Source organism: Arachis stenosperma, chromosome 4 (genome assembly GCF_014773155.1).
Source record: "Arachis stenosperma cultivar V10309 chromosome 4, arast.V10309.gnm1.PFL2, whole genome shotgun sequence".
NCBI classification, from domain to species: domain Eukaryota; kingdom Viridiplantae; phylum Streptophyta; class Magnoliopsida; order Fabales; family Fabaceae; genus Arachis; species Arachis stenosperma.
The window spans coordinates 150,311,722-150,329,770 of NC_080380.1; the positions used below are offsets into that span (position 1 = coordinate 150,311,722).

The 18,049-nt window shown below is 35.3% G+C and overlaps 2 protein-coding genes across 2 annotated transcripts; both read left to right on the forward strand.

Moving 5' to 3' along the window:
- Positions 1-2,906: 2,906 nt before the first annotated feature.
- LOC130976115 (chloroplastic group IIB intron splicing facilitator CRS2-B, chloroplastic-like) lies at positions 2,907-5,728 on the forward strand. Its single transcript, XM_057900884.1, has 9 exons — positions 2,907-3,097; positions 3,616-3,841; positions 3,947-4,031; positions 4,164-4,231; positions 4,458-4,508; positions 4,592-4,665; positions 4,900-4,958; positions 5,051-5,127; positions 5,462-5,728. The coding sequence occupies exons 2-9, from the start codon at positions 3,623-3,625 to the stop codon at positions 5,576-5,578; spliced, it is 750 nt and encodes a 249-aa protein (XP_057756867.1). The 5' UTR covers positions 2,907-3,097; positions 3,616-3,622; the 3' UTR covers positions 5,579-5,728.
- A 605-nt stretch (positions 5,729-6,333) lies between these two features.
- LOC130976536 (uncharacterized) lies at positions 6,334-7,633 on the forward strand. Its single transcript, XM_057901421.1, has 2 exons — positions 6,334-6,899; positions 7,039-7,633. The coding sequence occupies exons 1-2, from the start codon at positions 6,368-6,370 to the stop codon at positions 7,266-7,268; spliced, it is 762 nt and encodes a 253-aa protein (XP_057757404.1). The 5' UTR covers positions 6,334-6,367; the 3' UTR covers positions 7,269-7,633.
- The last annotated feature ends 10,416 nt before the right edge of the window (positions 7,634-18,049 follow it).

The following is an 18,049-nucleotide window of genomic DNA, read 5'->3' on the forward strand; positions in this document are numbered from 1 at the left end:
AATTCACCATTCTCTCATGTATGTACATTTTCATAATAAATTATGATAATTTTTTGCTGCATTTTTTAATATCAAACATAAATTACTAGTTTCTATATGAATTATTCTTCCATTTCTAGCTAAATATAGTATTAAATTCAACCCAATATTTGTCCATTTTGCTGTAATCTTTAATTCAAGTTTCAGCTGAAGAGGGAAGACATTTTCATTATTAATATTCAAGTTTCAGCTGGAGAAAATAAAGTCATAATTGATGGTTGATTTGTCATTTGCGTTGGTTGCATTTGCATACTAAATCAACTCTTTAAGGCTAATAATTTTGAGACAGAAAAAGAAAAAGTTAGACATAATCACACAAAGAAGAAACATTCCCTTGTGAAAATTGATTACTTGTACTTCCTTAGTTTTTTAGGCTTTTTTATTAAAATAAATAAGAAAAAAACTTTAATTCCCTAATTAAGCATGCCTGAAAATAATTTCAAAAATACGTAGTTTCATGTCATATAAATCACTCACAAAATGGGTTTGCATACCAATTCAGGGGAGCCGCCCACGAAATGGGCCACGGATCCAACACACGAACAGCAGCCATGAAATAAGCACCTCAGGGCTCAGGTACAGCGTCCGCGAATTGGTGCAACTGCGCGAATTGTAGTATGGAACCTAGTCTCTTGGGGCACTCTCTTATTTCACTTGATACTAATATTATGCCACTTCTCTTATAAACAATGGCAGTGCGACAAGGGCAGATAGGAGTGTCAAACAAGCGTGAAGCACTAGTCTGAACCTTTGCAAAAACAAATTCTAACTTGGGGAGGATTCCAGTTAAAATTCCAAACAAACAAACAAATGTACCTAAATATAATACCTCATTTTAATTAGTCAAAATTACAATTCATACCTAAGAACTTGACAGTTAGCATATTTATAATTCACAATCAGAACACTCCAATCATATATACCTCAACAAAATAGAAGGTATTAGGTAATAATGTAATATTAGAAATCTTGGAATCATCATCATCAAGGAGCCACCAAATGAAATTGATTTGCTTTTACAGTGAGATCAGAACTAAGTTATATAACTAGCAATTCCTTGTTATTTCCATTATGGAAGTTCAACTTTCCAAAATCTAACATAAGATCGAACCTTAATATTCTCTATTTAAAGAAAGATAGTTCACATAATAAGCACAACATTACCGATCAAATGCTCACTACACTAACAGAAGCTTTGGGTCAGCCCAGTATGTAATTCGCCATCACTCCTCGCAGCAGCTTCAACGCTTTTGTTCTTCCCTCTTTAAGAGATGATTTAAATGTTAATACTTAACAGTTAGAAGAACTAGAAGCTTTTATTCCTTCAGATGCTGTCACTAGGATTGTGTAGCTTTGCAACTTGTTTTATTAAGTGAAATAAGAGAGTACCACCCCAGAGTTGCACCAATTCGCCGACGCTATACTTGAGGTGCCCATTTCGTGGTCCGTGTATTGGATCCGTGGCCCATTTCGTGGGCGGCTCCCCTGAAATGGTATACAAACTCATTTTGTGGCAGCTGAGGCCCAGCACAGTTGGCATACCTGTCCGCTTCATACAATGCTGTACCCGGGTTCAAATCCCAGCTGAGGCTGGTTGTGGTTTAAGAACTCATGATACCCATGGTTGTGTGTGTGAGTGTGTTGTGTATGTGTGTGAAACATGGGGCTTAATGCCTAGGATTGGGGGTTGTCCAATCCACTTGACCAAAAAAAAAAACTCATTTCGTGGGTGATTTATATGGCATGAGATTTTGTATTCTTGAAATTATTTTCAGACATGCGTAATTAGGGAATTAAAATTTTTTCCTTATTTATTTTAATAAAAAAGCCTAATTTTTTATGGCGACATAAATAAATATTCCATATTGAATAATTAAAGAAAAAAGAGTATATGTATTTAAATATGAAAAATACTAGAAAATTAGCTGAAGTTATTATTTTTTATTATTATTATAATTTTTTTAGTCTAATAATCTTAAAAAATATTTTTAATTTACACTTTAAATTTTAATGACTAACTATTGACAAAAAATAATAAATTCTACTAACTTTCTAGTATTTCTCTTTAAAATAACATAATTAAGTACATAACTACAACATTAAATTACAACTAAAATAAAACGAAATGATTTATTGTTTAATTTTTTTATACAAGAATTATTTATTATGATAAAATTTTTACTTTTTCTTTTTAATATTTGAAAAAAATATGTGTTTTATTGTATCATAAATAAAGAATGCATTATAAAATTGTAAAAGAGAAGTAGAAAAAATCTAATTATCAAATTTTATATTTAAAAAAAATTTTAAAAGTTAAATTTGTGTTTATAATTTTTTATATTTTATAAAATCATAAATTTAAAAGATCAGATTTGTGTTAATAAATTTTTTATTATTTTAAAATTACAAATCTAAAGGTTAGATTTGTGAATTTGTAAAAATTTATTATGAAATATGATCTTCAAATTTTTTATATCCACATTAACAAAAGTAAAAAGCACTCGACTTTTCTACACCAATAAATAACAGGTCATGCTTGTCTATTTCAAAAAAAATTAGCCTAAACTTTTGTCTTCTTATGTGGGATAATAGATTGAACAAGAAATTCACGTTGTGCATATGCTGAGATATCATGTTATGTTACAGACGTCAACTCATCTTTTGTATGTTTAGGCCTCGATATTCGAGGCCCAATTTATATTTACAGTAAATAAAAGAATGGGCCAATACTTAAAAATTTAAGGCCCAATTTATATTTACAGTAAATAAAAGAATGGGCCAATACTTAAAAATTTAAGGCCCAATTCAACCTCAAGGTTAGTACAAACAACTGAGCCCATTACGTTAAAAAATAAAAATATCATCCTTTTCCACTATCCATTATCAAGCAGACAAGCACCCACCACCACCACTCTCCAACTAGTATCGGCGACGGCAACACCGCCGGCGACGGAGATAACAGCGCACTTCTGTTCTCCTCTGCCGCCTTCTTCCGCTCTGCTTCTTCCAACCTTCACAATCCGTTCACCTCTGCCTCTTTGCCTCTGCTTCCCTCACTGTAAGTCTTGGATGTTTTGCCGCCGTTTTGCTTGCTATGAGAGTCTTGTTGATGATGTGTGATGAGAGATTATATGATTCCAAGAGTAGTTAATGTGTTTTATTTTGAAGCTTGTTTGAGTTTGTGCCGTGCTTTATACGTGTTTGATGAAATGCTTAATACGAGAATGGGTTGTAAGGGTAGAATACATTTCCCGTGAGGCAAACTACTGTGTGGATGGGTTAGCTTTTCTTCTTCATAGTTCAATAGATAGTATTATGATCCTGCAACAGGACTTGCAAAGATACACTGATTGAGGAGTGCTGTGTTCTTGTTCCTTTTATTTCAGAAGCATAATTGCAAAAAAAAGAGCTTTTTTTTTGGGTGGTATATTCTGTCTTTCTTCTTTGTTTATGTACTATTCATAATTTGGATTTAAGCTTAGAATGATTTCAAGATAATTAAGTGCTGTTTTTTGTGAGTAACATAAGGACATCATGTTTCTTATTCATTGTGTATCCTTTCTTTGATTTTTTCAGTATATCGATGTTGCATGCAGCATCACCTGCCCCTGGCTTTTGTTTGAGCTTTCCCAGGAACCTTGATTGTCCTCGTGAATCGACAAAGGCTTTGGTTAGAGTGAGGTTTTCGGTTCGCTGTTCGGTACCAGAGTCAAAGAATGGAGCTACTAAAGTGGAGTATACTCCTTGGCTTGTTGTAGGCCTGGGTAACCCCGGAAGTAAATACCATGGAACTAGGCACAATGTAATTAGTTATTCACCACGCAGTTCTTGAAAGTTCTTATGCACAATAATCTTCTCATGGTTTGATGTGTGAATCTTTTGTTTGTTTTTTTTCCCTATCTGTTAGGTGGGATTTGAAGTAATCGATAACATTTCTAAAGCAGAAGGGATTCGGATGAACACAATACAGTCTAAGGCATTGATTGGAATAGGTAAATCATCGCCCAGCAATGATTTTATTCTTATTAATATTTCCCCCCTCTTTTCCTCCTCCAAATTTATCGGCTTCATTTATCTTGGTAACTTTAGCATTGATTTGCCTTTTCTTCTGTTATCTTGTATAGGTTCTATAGGAGATGTACCAATTTTGCTTGCAAAGCCTCAAACATACATGAACTTTAGTGGTGAATCGGTTAGTTTCATTTCATCACATAATTGCTAGATTTTCTATGATACATACATGCACACTTAGTGAAATTGGTAATAACTCAAGTCAACAATATATCTGATTTACTACTTTTTTGTATACGTTGGTATTACATCTTTTGTGTCTCATATTCATACAAATGACTTATAAATTGTTACCCCTTTTTTCTCATTTATTTTCCTAATTTTTCTTACTTCTAATATTCCTAAAGGTTGGGCCTCTTGCTGCATATTATCAAGTACCCCTTCGTCATATTTTAGTAGTATGTTTTCTAACCTTACTTCTAGTTGTAGTCAATGATGACAATTTACAAGTTCCTTAAAAGTTACTGGGAATTTTGTGTAGGTTTATGATGAAATGAGTCTTCCAAATGGTGTTTTAAGGCTTCAACCTAAAGGAGGACATGGTTACCACAATGGGTAATCCTTGTTGAATTGTTTCATTACATGGTTTATAAATTTGTGATCGTGATGATTTTTCGTGCATCAGATAAATATGATTCAATATTACTTAATTATTAACAAGCATCTTTAAACTAATTGACAATAATGGACTGAAATGAATCAAGATATATTTGGGAAATTGTAGAATATTTCTGTGTTTATGTCTTCTTGTGATTGAAATCATGCATAACAAGTGTTAGATTGTTACAGGTTGAAAAATGTAATGGGCCATTTGGATGGTTCCCACGGGTTTCCTCGGCTTTCCATAGGTTAGTTCCTTCCCATATATCTGCTTTCAGTTGATGACTTGCTATGGTGTCTAGTTTATCCATTAGTAGTATGTTTAAAATTGTGTTTATAGGAATTGGAAATCCTCCTGGAAGTATGGATGTGAAAGCTTTTCTTCTGCAGAAGTTCAGTTCACTGGAGCGAAAACAGGTTATACTTCGTGGCTTTCAACCTAGCATGATTTGCTTTAGTTCTTTTATTGTTGCATTACACTTTTCTTCTTATATTTGTAAATACTTTGCACATTACACTCATGTTATGATAGTTAATATATTCTATCAGTTTGAGAACAGTTTAGAACTTATTTGGCTAATAGACTATAGATGGATCCTAACAAATTTGGACAGATCTAACCTACAAGATGCAGTTCGAGGAGTAAAATCCTCGAAGTTGTGTGATTATTTTATTATTTGTCGCAACTTATTTTCCTTTTTTTCCCTTCCTTGATTGAATTTTGATGAAAAAATATATATGTTTTTGACAGATTGATAGTTCATTGGAGCAAGGAGTTGAAGCAGTGAGGACCCTAGTGTTAAATGGGTTTAATAACCATGTCTATAGATTCAACTTAGGGCAAAAATACAAGTACCATAAGGTTTAATTTTTCATAAATTATAGAAATGAACAAATAATAGCTATGTAATATTATTCTCAACTGAACCACAAAATTTGGGGAGAGATGAAATCCATGAAGTGTATGCTTGGTAGCAATTTTATACAAAAAACACATGCTGAGATGTAAATTTTTAAAGCACACTTGTTTATATTCTGGCTCAAGCAGATAGTTGAGCTTCATGGTGAGAAAAATTAGTTGCTGCTAGGACCAGTTCACAGAATTGGTAGCCTGTATGTAAAAGTAAAACAATCAAACACAAAAAGCACGAACTAGAAGGTTTTTTTTTCTTAATTTAACAACAATGATTTACTAATAAAAAGAGTTAATAGACACACATGACTTAAAAAACAAACAAATAAAACCCATAAATGAATAAAAATTTCATGCCTCCAATTTCATTATAAAGTTTTAAGACCTAGTATTTTTACCACGTGTTCATAAATCATTATTATCTCCCATCTAGTAGCAATAATTGGTAATAATGATATTAATTAATTAAGTAGTAAATATAGAATCCAATGTAAACCATAGAACTTTGACTCTTCAATGCAACAACAAATGGGACCCTTTCCCAATCCCATTTGCAACGTTAATAAGAAAAACTGAAAAAGTGAAAAACCCCTCCTTTCTCTCTCTCTTGGCCTAGATAGATTTATTAGACCGTTACAGAATCAAATATTATATTTATATTCATTAATAAAAGCAAAGCATTATTTTTTATTTCTTCATTTCCTAATCAAATAAACCAATCTGAGAGAACAAAAGAAAACAGCAATGGCAACAATAGCAAAGAGCAACGTCTCTCTTAAACAACCGTTACAAACCCACCATCATCAACCAAACCCTTCTCTCGATTCTCTCTTCCACGCCCTTGACCCAATCTCTCTCATTCTCAATCCCAATAACAATAACAATAACAACTCTGTTTCGATCTTGAACCACTCTGTTCTCCCCATGAGTCTCACAACACAGAGCTTCATCATCATGGAGGACATGGAGAGAGGACCCAGATACGAAGCATACGCTGAACTCAGAGAAAGGAAGCTTAGAATGAAGTACCCAAGGCAACAAGAGCGAGAGGAAGAGGAAAGTGAGGAACTTGAACCCAAACAACTACCAACCCCACCAAGAAAACAGGTCAAGTTTCAGAGTGGTTTAAGAAAAGGTTCCTCTGTTTCTGCTTCCGCTCTTGCTCAATCTGTTCCTGATTTCTCTGCTGTCTTGAGGAAGGAGAATCGGAAACCAGTGAATGCATTGCCTTCAGTAATGGAGCTTACACCGCCATCAAAGAGTTACTACTCCAAAGGTGTGTTCTATAATTTACTGATAGCTCTCTTTGAAAGACCAAATCTTTTCATCAAATTGCTATGTTTGAGTTTCTGGGTATTGTGTTATTGTGTCTTATACTCTTATTCAATTCTGGTATTTGTATTTGTACAATTCAGGTGGGGTGTTATCGTCGAGTTCGAGAGGGAGTAAATCAGCAAATGCAGGGGAGAAGAAGAAGGGTGGTGGGATTTTGATGGCAAGAAAGAGTTATGCAACTATGGATGAACTCAGGAATTTCACTTCTGCCACTGCTAATGCTATCAATGGTGAAGGTAGCAGAGGAGTAGGAAGGAACAATGGTGGCAGGGTGGTGGGAAGAACTGTCTTGGGGTACAGACAATTATAGGTGGTTTTAAATTGTGATTACAGTTTGCCACGGGAGAAAGAAAATGCAGCTGATGTAGTCACATAAATTTGATTGAAAGTTTACAACTGCAACATTCCACAACTTAAAAAGCCTACTTAGTGGCTATGGTGATGGAATTCTTTTGAAATTTTGGGTTTTTTTTTTCACCCTTTGTTGGTTGTTTGAGTTTGTGAGAAGGCTTTGGATTTTGGTGATGCCTCCACTGGTTTTTGTTTTTTTCCTACATATATTCTTTCTGTTTCTATTCTTTTTTTGAAGAAACTTGCAGTATTGTGTAAGTTGTATCTGAAATTGAGGATATGGATAAAAGTGTATTGTTTTTCAAATATAATAAATGAGTAAAAATGCGGTTTCCATTATAACTTGAAAGGGTCTTATTCTTCTAAGTAAGACAAGAACAACCTTTGATATTGTCTGATCGGTCCTTATGTGTTTATGTTTACATCGATATTGCATGATCAAAGAGACACTCCTTGGTTCCGTTTTCTGATTTCCTTTTTTCTCTGTCCTAATATCAGAACATACACCCCCACTTTTGAGTTTTTTATTTCTATCAATGGTTGTTTGAAATATTCAAATTGATCCCGATATTTGCCCGAGCCTCAAATTGACCTTTAAGTTTTCTTTTACATAATCTGAATACCTTGAAATTTAAATAAGAGATTTTGGTGGGTTTTTAGTAACCACTCCAAAACCTAGCCTATAAAAACAACTTTAGTGGTTGGTTAATAAAAAAAAAAAAAGTGATGAGTGGAGGCATAAGAATATTAAATAAAAGAGAGGTTAAGATTTAGCTTCTGCATTAAGGAGAAGACGAGTAAGTGATCTAACCATGCATGTTTGAATATGCATCTAAAGATAGTTTTTTCCTTTCATAGAGAAATATGATTTTAGTGCTTTTCTTGTGTTAATGTTTTATTATGTGATTTTCTTGTGTTACTTCATTTTTAGGGTTTGATTCAGGATATTTGTTCCCTTTATGTTGAGCTTGTCATTTTGCTTATCAAAAACAATAATAAAATATATTGATCCTTGGCATATGTGTTTATCATGGGATTAAAGATTTGGCGTTAATTTTTATGAAAAACGTCACATTACTTGTATTTTCTTTCTTTCTTTCTCTCATTTTGCTACTGTTTAATTACAAATCTTTCGATGAATATTTAAAGAAATATAGTTTTAGTTTTTTTGACCTATTAACCATGTAATCCTGAATTATTTGTTTACATTAGATTCATTGCAAGTTTGAAGCTTTTATTGATATAAGTTCTCACATTTTAATTTGTTATTATGAATGTATCTTTTATTGTAAGTTTGTTTCTTTGTTGTATATTTTCAGAATTCTAAAGTAGTAATTGTTTTCGGATTTTAAGGCATATTGTCACGGTTTTGGACACACTCCAACGCTACAGTACCGTCACTCGGACTTACTCAACTTCTTGAGCTAAGACTAAGTCAGTCTCACCCTCAATACTTAGCAAAAAAGCTAAGAACACAAGAGAACACAAGAAAAAGGAAGCTTTGGTGGAAATAACACTTTATTGCTCAAGTATTTGTTACAAATGATTCACGCATACACAAATTTTAACTCTCACCCCTATTTATAGCCATCCACCTCCTCAATGGATGGTTAGGATTAAATCTAATCAACGGTCCAGATCAATCATCTAGAACCTTCTTTACAAATATCTATCCTATCACAACTTTCTAAATGTTTCTAGATTATTTCATACCACTCTTTATACTTTCATATACATCTACACTCTTCTAGAATACTCTATGACCTTCCAGAGTCTTCTAGAACCATCTAGGGTATTCCGGGACCTTCTAGGACATTCTAGAATATTCTGGAACCATCTAGAGCATTCTCAAACACTCTAAAAAATTATACAAATATTGTTAAATTTAACCTTCTAAAATTTACCGTGACATTCTTCCCCACCTAATGCGCAGACGTCCTCGTCGCGTTCTGTTCATGATAGCGCACTAGGTGTTCTTGGAATTGTCACAGATCTTCACGAGTTTCCCAACTAGCTTCGGTTATCAGGAGCCCTTTCTACTTGATCAAGTATTGGATACTTGGTAGTACCCCTCTTCGTCGCACGATGCGATTAGCTAAGGTCTCTTCGATTTTTTTATCAAAGGATCTAATTACCACGGGCGGAGTACGACTCGAGTCACCTCTACTCGGTTCGTCTTGGTCTCCGTGATATGGTTAAAGCATACTCACATGGAAGACCGGGTGGATCTTCATAGAGGGAGGGAGTTGTAGTTTGTAAGCAACCTCCCTAACACGTCCAATGATCTCAAATGGCCCTTCGTATTTGCGGATTAAACCCTTATAAACTTTGCGAAAGGCTTTGAATTGTTGTGGGAGAAGTTTGATCATTACCTTGTCTCCCACTTGATAGCTTGCATGCCTCCTCTTCTTATCTGCCCATTTCTTCATCCTCTTGGCAGCTTTGTCGAGGTAAGAACGAGTGACATCTGCTTGTTATTTCCATGACTTAATCATATGATAAGCTCCAGGGCTCTTCCCTGAGTAAGAGGAAGAAAGAGAGTGAGGTGTAAGCGGCTGTTGTCCAATCACAATCTCGAATGGGCTCTTCCCTGTAGACTCACTCCTTTGCAGATTGTATGAGAACTAAGCAATGTCTAGGAGTTTTGTCCAATCCTTCTGATTAGCACTTATAAAATGCCTCAAGTAACACTCAAGTAAGGCATTCACTCTCTTAGTCTGCCCATCAGTTTGAGGATGGAAGCTTGTTGAGAAATGAAGCTCCGACCAAGGAGTTTGAACAGCTCTGTCCATAGTCGTCCTGTGAAGCGTGGATCTCGATCACTAATAATGCTCTTAGGCAATCCCCAGTACTTCACCACATTCTTGAAGAATAGTCGTGCTGCTTCCTCTACAGTGCAGTCAGTAGGGGCAGGTATAAAGGTAGCATACTTCGAAAATCGATCCACTACCACGAGAATAGATCCAAACCCCTCGGACTTCGGTAAGGCAGAGATGAAATCTAGAGAGACACTTTCCTACAGTCGCTCTGATGGAGGCAGAGGTTTCAACAACCCACTTGGTGTCTTGTTTTCAATCTTATCTTGTTGGCACACAAGACAAGTCTTCACATAACTCTCTACTTCATCTCTCATTTGAGGCCAATAATAAGAAGATTCAATGAGTGCCAAGGTCCTTCGCTGACCTTGGTGACCATCCTACTTGGTGTTGTGGCATTCCCTTACTAATTTTTTTCTTAGATTTTCCCATTTAGGGACGTATAGTCTTCTCCCTTTAGTGTAGAGAGGTCATTTTCCAACCAAAATCTTTTTGTCTTACCTTCTCTAGCCAACTCCACCAACTTCTTGGCTAATGGATCGTAATGCAACCCTTCCTTGATGATATGCATAATATCTCCTTCAACCATATAAATGGCCGCTAACTCAACCTTGCGACTCAGCGCATCTGCTACCACATTAGTCTTGCCTGACTTGTATTCAAATTTGAAATCAAACTCAGCCAAGAAATCTTGCCACCTAGCTTGTTTAGGGCTTAACTTCTTCTGAGTTTGGAAGTAGCTTGTAGCTACATTGTTTGTCTTGACGATGAAGTGTGAACCAAGCAAGTAGTGACGCCAAATTCTCAGACAATGCACTACCGCGATCATCTCCTTCTCTTGGACGGTGTATCACCTCTCTGTATCATTCAACTTGCGACTCTCAAAGGCAATCGGATGTCCTTCTTGCATCAGAACCCCTCCAATAGCATAGTCAGAAGCATCAGTGTGGACTTCAAATACCTTTGAGTAGTCGGGTAGTGCTAGTACTGGTCCTTCTGTGATAGCAGCCTTCAACTTGTCAAAGGCCTTTTGACACTCTTTTGACCATTCCCAAAAGTGATTTTTCTTGAGAAGATCAGTTAATGGTGCAGCCTTGGCGGAGTATTCCTTGGTAAACCTCCGATAGTAATTAGCCAACCCAAGGAATGACCTCAATTTAGATACCTTATTTGGCGACTCCCATTCTTTGATAGCCTTCACCTTTCCTTGATCCATGCAAAGAGTTCCATCTTTAATGATGTGTCCCAAGAAGTGGACTTCGTCCCTTGCAAAGAAGCACTTTTCCTTCTTCACATATAGGTTATTCTCTCGCAAGATCTTAAACATGGTTCGTAAGTGTTCTACATGTTCCTCCAAGTTATTGCTATAGACAACGATGTCATCTAAGTACACCACTACAAACCGATCAAGGTAAGGTCGAAAGATCTCGTTCATCAAGGTACAGAAGGTCGCAGGAGCATTGGTCAAGCTAAAAGGCATCACCAACCACTCATACGATCCATACTTCGTGACACACGTGGTCTTAGGCTCATCACCATAAGCAATTCTCACTTGGTGATATTCTAACCTCAAATCCAGTTTTGAGAACCACTTGGCTCTACTAAGTTGATCAAACAACTCGGCTATCAAAGGAATAGGATATTTGTTCTTGATGGTTACCTTGTTAAGTGCTCGATAGTCGATGCATAGTCTCAATGAACCATCATGCTTCTTTTGGAACAAGACTGGTGCGCCATAAGGTGCCTTAGATGGACGGATGAACCCAGCATCTTGCAAATCCTTGAGTTGCTTCTTCAACTCCTCGAGTTCTGGCGGTGCCATCCTATACGGTGTTGAGGCGGGCGGCTTTGCTCCTGACTTCAATTCAATCTTGTGGTCCACCTTCCTCCTATGTGGTAGTTGTATTGGCAACTCGAGAGGCATCATATCCTTATTTTCTTCAAGGACTTCCTTAATTTTGGGAGGGACGTCTTCTCTTTCGGATGTTGACTCCTCTTGTAATAGAGCCAAATATGTAATCTCTCCCTTCTTGAACCCTTTCTTGAGTTGCATAGCAGAAAGTATCGGTGGTTCGTTAACTTTAAAGACTGTAGGGACCATGCATGGAGACCATTTCTCCATGACGCATACTATGTCGTAGTATGGCATAGGTATTATATTTGCCTTTCTTTACAAATCGAGCCCGATGACTATTTTAAAATTGTTCATGGGTGCTATTGAGAAATCCACAAGGCCCTTCTAAGAACCAAGAGTCATCTCAACCCCTTTTGCTACTCCCTTAAGGGGTTCACCCTTGGTATTCACGGGTTTGAACCAACCATTCTTTTCGGTGATCTTCAACCCAAGCCTCTTTGCTTCATCAGGCGTAATGAAGTTGTGTGTAGCACCAGTGTCGATCATAGCCATGACAGGTTTTTCATTGATAAAGGCTTTGACATACATCAAGCCTTTTTTTCTACAGTGCTTGCCTCTTTGCCCTTCACAGCATTTATGTGTTGGATAGATCCAACACACTCAGTTACTTGAGTTTGAGCTTTTCGTTCCTCGGCGATAGATGCCAAAGTCCCTAGTTTGGGACAATCCTTCATTTGGTGTGGTCCCTTGCACACGAAGCATCCTCCTTTGGGCACGAAAGCCTTCTTCTTTTCTTCGTACTCTTTCTTTGAAGAGTATTTTCCTTCCTTCTTGGTTGAGAAATTCTTCCCCTTGTCTCCCCCACCTTTAGCAGAACTAGGCTTGGAGGAAGACTTGGGTTTAGAGTCTCCCCTATAATACTCAGTGAGTGATTCGGCCACCATGATGGCCTCATCGACATCCTTAACATTCCTTCTTTATAGTTCTTGCTTTGTCCAAGGTTGGAGTCCATCAATGAAGAAGAACAATACATTCTCTGATGCTAAGTTGGGGATTTGAAGCGTGAGAGTAGTGAACTCCTTTACGTAGTTGCTAATCGTACTCTTGTGCTTCAACTCCCTCAACTTCTTCCTTGCTTCATAAACCACATTCTTAGGGAAGAATTGTCTTTTCAACTCCCTTTTGAAATCTTCCCATGTGCCTATGTTGCAAGTACCCTTTTCCATATCTACGCACTTTCTCCTCCACCACAAAGTAGCATTATCAGAAAGGTAGAGAGCTGCAGTGCGTACCTTTATTGCTTCTTCGACCACCCCTTGGCCTTTGAAGTACCTCTCCATTTGCCATTGGAAGTTCTCCACCTCGCGAGCGTCCCTTACGCCCTTGAACTCCTTTGCCTTGGGGAGATCAATCTTTGTCGTCTCCCTTATAATGGTTGGTCGAGATTTTGCCTCCTCGAACTAAACTCGAACTTCCTCAAATAGCTTTAAGGAATTCTCAAACTTCTCTTCGATTTGGAGCATGCTTTCTTTGAAAGCATCTAGTTCTCCTAACACGTGAGCCTCGAGGGTCCCCTTATCATGTTCTATCCTTTGGAAACGTTCATCCATAGAGGATAGAACATTCTCCAACACAGAAACTCTCTCTTGAAAAACGAACCTTCTTGCCTCCCTATTGAGAAGGAATAGCATTCTTTCCCCTTTGAGACTCAACATGCTCCATGGTGATACTAGAAGCCATACTCATAAGCGACTTGTGCTCCCTCTTGAACCAGGCTCTGATACCAAATTGTTACAGCCTTGGACACACTTCAACGCTACCGTGCCGGCACTCAGACTTACTCAACCTCTTGAGCTAAGACCAAGTCAGCCTCACCCTCAATACTTAACAAGAAAGCTAAGAACACAAGAGAACACAAGAGAAAGAAAACTTTGGTGGAAAGAACACTTTTATTGCTCAAGTGTTTGTTACAAATGATTCACATATACACAAATTCTAACTCTCACCCCTTTTTATAGTCATCCACCTCCTCAATAGATAGTTAGGATTAAATCTAATCAACGGTCCAGATTAATCATTCAGAACCTTCTTTACAAATATCTATCCTATTACAATTTTCTAAATGTTTTTAGATTATTCCATACCACTCTTTATACTTCTATATATATCTACACTCTTCTAGAATACTTTATGACCTTCTAGAGTCTTCTAGAACCTTCTAGGATATTTCGGGACTTTCTAGAACATTTTAGAACATTCTAAAATCATCTAGAACATTCTCAAATACTCCAAAAAATTATACAAACTCTAAAATTTATTATGACAATATGCTTTTTTTTGTTTGATGCGGACTTCTCGTCCCATTAGTTGGAAGGAACTTATGGTAACTACTGTCTCACACAAGTTTTCTAAGGCTACTACGTACTCATGTGCCAATTGGGTGAGTACATTCTCACAAGTTATTTTATTTAAATATATTAATATTAATATTAATTAGTCAATTTGTTTTTGTATAACTATTTTCTCTGTTAGTAAATTTATAATCTGTTCACGTACTCATGTGCCAGCTGAGAGAGTACATCTTTACACGCTATTTTATTTAAGTCTATTAATATTAATGAATCAATTTGTTTTTCTATAACTACTTTTTTTTGTAATTGTTTTATATCACAAAACAAAAAATCAATTATGTTTAAGAATTTATTATGTTTAAAACAGACTCATTTTTATCATGTATTAACTATGAATTATTACAACAAAAATTCTAGATAATAAAGTACTTAATTTATTAATTTTCTCAAAGTATATTATTTTTAGAGTATATACTCATTTTGGTCCTCAAAGAATTTCAAATCAGACATTTTAGTCCCCAACTAAAATTAATTATTCGATTGGTCTCTAACAATTAATTTCGTCAGTCACTTAAGTCCTTGACTCCGTCAACTCTAACGGAAGACAAAATGGTCCCTGAAAACTCTAACATAGGACAAAATGATCTCTGACAACCCTAATAAGGGACAAAATGATCTCTGACCCCTTTATTCGAAAACGACACGGTTCTTCCCCAATTTTTATCATATCTCGCATAACCCTAACATTTATACTCTCCTTCTTTTCCATTTTTTCCTTCCTCCTCTTTAACTCCAAGATTAAGCCATGGTGTAATTGTCACACGCGTCGCACCTACCTCAACATGTCATGAACCACACACTTTCTAAATCTTTGTGACTGGTACATCCACCTCCTCTGCACTTCACCCACCAAAAGCATCCACTTCCACGTCTTTGATAACATCACTGATAAACCACTATTTTATGGTTTATCTTGTGCTAAATTGAGTGATTTTTATCAGTTCTTCATACACTTATTCATGTAATTCGCATGTTCTACGTTTGCCTTCCAAATTTGGTATTATGATTGAAAACTTGCTTCTTAAACCTTTAAATTGTCAATTTTTAATTCTTCTTTATACTACTCAATGTCGTGATCTGTGCGTTAAGTGTTTTCAGGTTTCATAGGGCAGGAATGACTTAGAGAATGGACAGGGAGCTTGCAAAGAAATGGAAGGAACATAAGAAACTAAGGAGCTGACCAGCGAGGAGCGACGTGTACGCGCACCTGACGCGTGCGCGTGCTTTGGTGCATCCCACAGCGACGCGTATGCGTACTTGACGCGTACGCGTGACACGCGCAGAAGACCATCGACGCGCACGCGTGACTGACGCGTACGCGTGACGCTGGAGGCGATTTTAGGCTTATTTTGGACCCAATTTTCGACCTAGAAACACATATTAGAGTCAGGGAACAGCAGAGACTCAGGACATTTTTCATTCTCACTTAGTTTTTAGTTTTAGTTTAGGAAATCCTAGAGAAGAACACTACTTCTCCTAGGGTTCTAGCTTTTCATAGTTTTGCTTTTGGATTGGATTTTGAGATAGCACTACTACTACCTTCGCTTGAAGTTTCTCCATTATAGTTTGCTTTTCTCTTGCCTTATTCTTACGCTTTCCGTTCAATTGCTTGGATTCATGTTATGATTTTCTTAATTTTATATTTATTAATATAACGAATCATTTGCATATTTAATTCCATTCCTTGCTTGAATTTCTCCGTTCAATGATTAATTTTAAAATTTTTAAATATTAATTTATTTTATCTATCATGTCTCTCATCTCTTCTTATTCCATGTTATATAAAAATGGCATTTATGTTATGATTTAAAACTCCCAACTTGACTTGGGAGTTAATTAATTGGATCCCTGAGTTGAAAAATTCAAGTGTAATTTGAACTTTGAAATTGTTGTCTTACTCTATTTTCACAAATTCTAGCTCTTCCCTAGGAAAAGACTAAGACCTGTGAGTTAGAGTTAGTATACCCAATTAATCTTCCTTCGCAACTACAAGAGGATAACTAATTGGAATATTAAATTTATAGAGTGTGCATTGTATAGTTTGAAGTTATAGTGTTAGATTGTTAGATTGTTAAAATTAACGGAGTAAAGGACTTAAGTCACTGACGGAGTTAATTGTTAGGGACCAATTGAATAATTAATTTTAGTTGGGATTAAAGTGTCCAATCTGAAATTCTTTGAGGACCAAAATAGGTATATACTCTTATTTTTATTTAAAAAATCTTTTTTATTGATCTTTACTTTTTTTTTTAAAAGTTGATTATAACATTTTAAATTTGGTTATTATGAAAAAAACCAGAATAATATGCTTTGACAAGCTTGTTTTTCTTATTTTTCTTAGTCACGTCTCTTGGGAGGCTGCCCCTAAAAATGCTCCTTCTACAGTTTAGCCTAAAATTTTTTATGTACTTTTTATGACTTTTATAGTAATTTTGTTGATGATTCAGGTATTCTTATGTGAATGTATATATATAGAATTTTTTTATTTAAATAATCTTTCACTTATTATTTGTTAGAGAATAAAGATTATTTATAATCATAGATATTTTCTTCATCCAATCCATTTTAGTAGCATGTACTTATTTTTTCATTGAGACAAACAAAATATAAGCAACAAAAAAATTACTATTAAAATAATCACCAAAATTTTAATAATTAACAGTACGTACAATTTTTTTTAAATTTATTTTTAAATTTATAATGGATACAAAAAATATTCAACTTTCAATCTTATAATTTTTCTATTCACGTACTCCCACGTACTCCTGCGTGTTTAAATTTTTTTATCATATTTAATAGGATATAAAAATATAAATTGGGTTCAAATCATCTATATCAATAAATAAAATATCTAATTTAGAAAAAAAATTTCGTCAACTTCTGGCCTAGGAAAAAATGGCATAGGAGCGGTAGTGTTTGATAACGTGGAACATGTATATGCACCTCTGTTTGGGGAAGAGGTGAATTTGTATGAGCCTAACAGGGTAATGCTCCCCGATCTCGAGTTGGGACCTCTATCCCTGATCCTCTTGCTTTTGTTTGAAAGTAGAGAAAATTATGTACAAATTTTAGCAACATTTTTAGAAATAAAACAACAGTTTCCACTACATTCTTTTAAAATGCTTAAAATAAAAGAGACTTTGACCTTGTTGTCATTGATCTTATCAATTGGTTAGTTATGAATCATACACAAAATAAGCATTTGTATCTTATATTTATTTGTCTACTAATAATCCATGGAGCCCCAAATGGCTTTTGTACAAAAATACATGTTGATTCCTACGTACTCCCACGTACTCCTACGTGTTTAAAATTTGTTTGTCATATTTAATAGGATATGAAAATGTAAGTTGGGTTCAAACTATCTATATCAATAACTTCCATAAAGACACAAAAAATGTCTTTTTCTAAAGATATTTTTTAATAATTAAAATTTAACACATAATTATTTAAATTATGTTATTTTTGTCAAAATTAGGTCTGACAAATTAATTTGACCGAAAAATAGTGATCAAATTTTAAATTCATCTAAATTAATATTATTTTTTATAAAAAATGACTACAATACCCCTATTATATAAAATTATTAAAATATTCTTATTATATATATTAATTTTGAGAATTCTAACCCTTTTCTTCTCTATAGTTATAGGGTTAA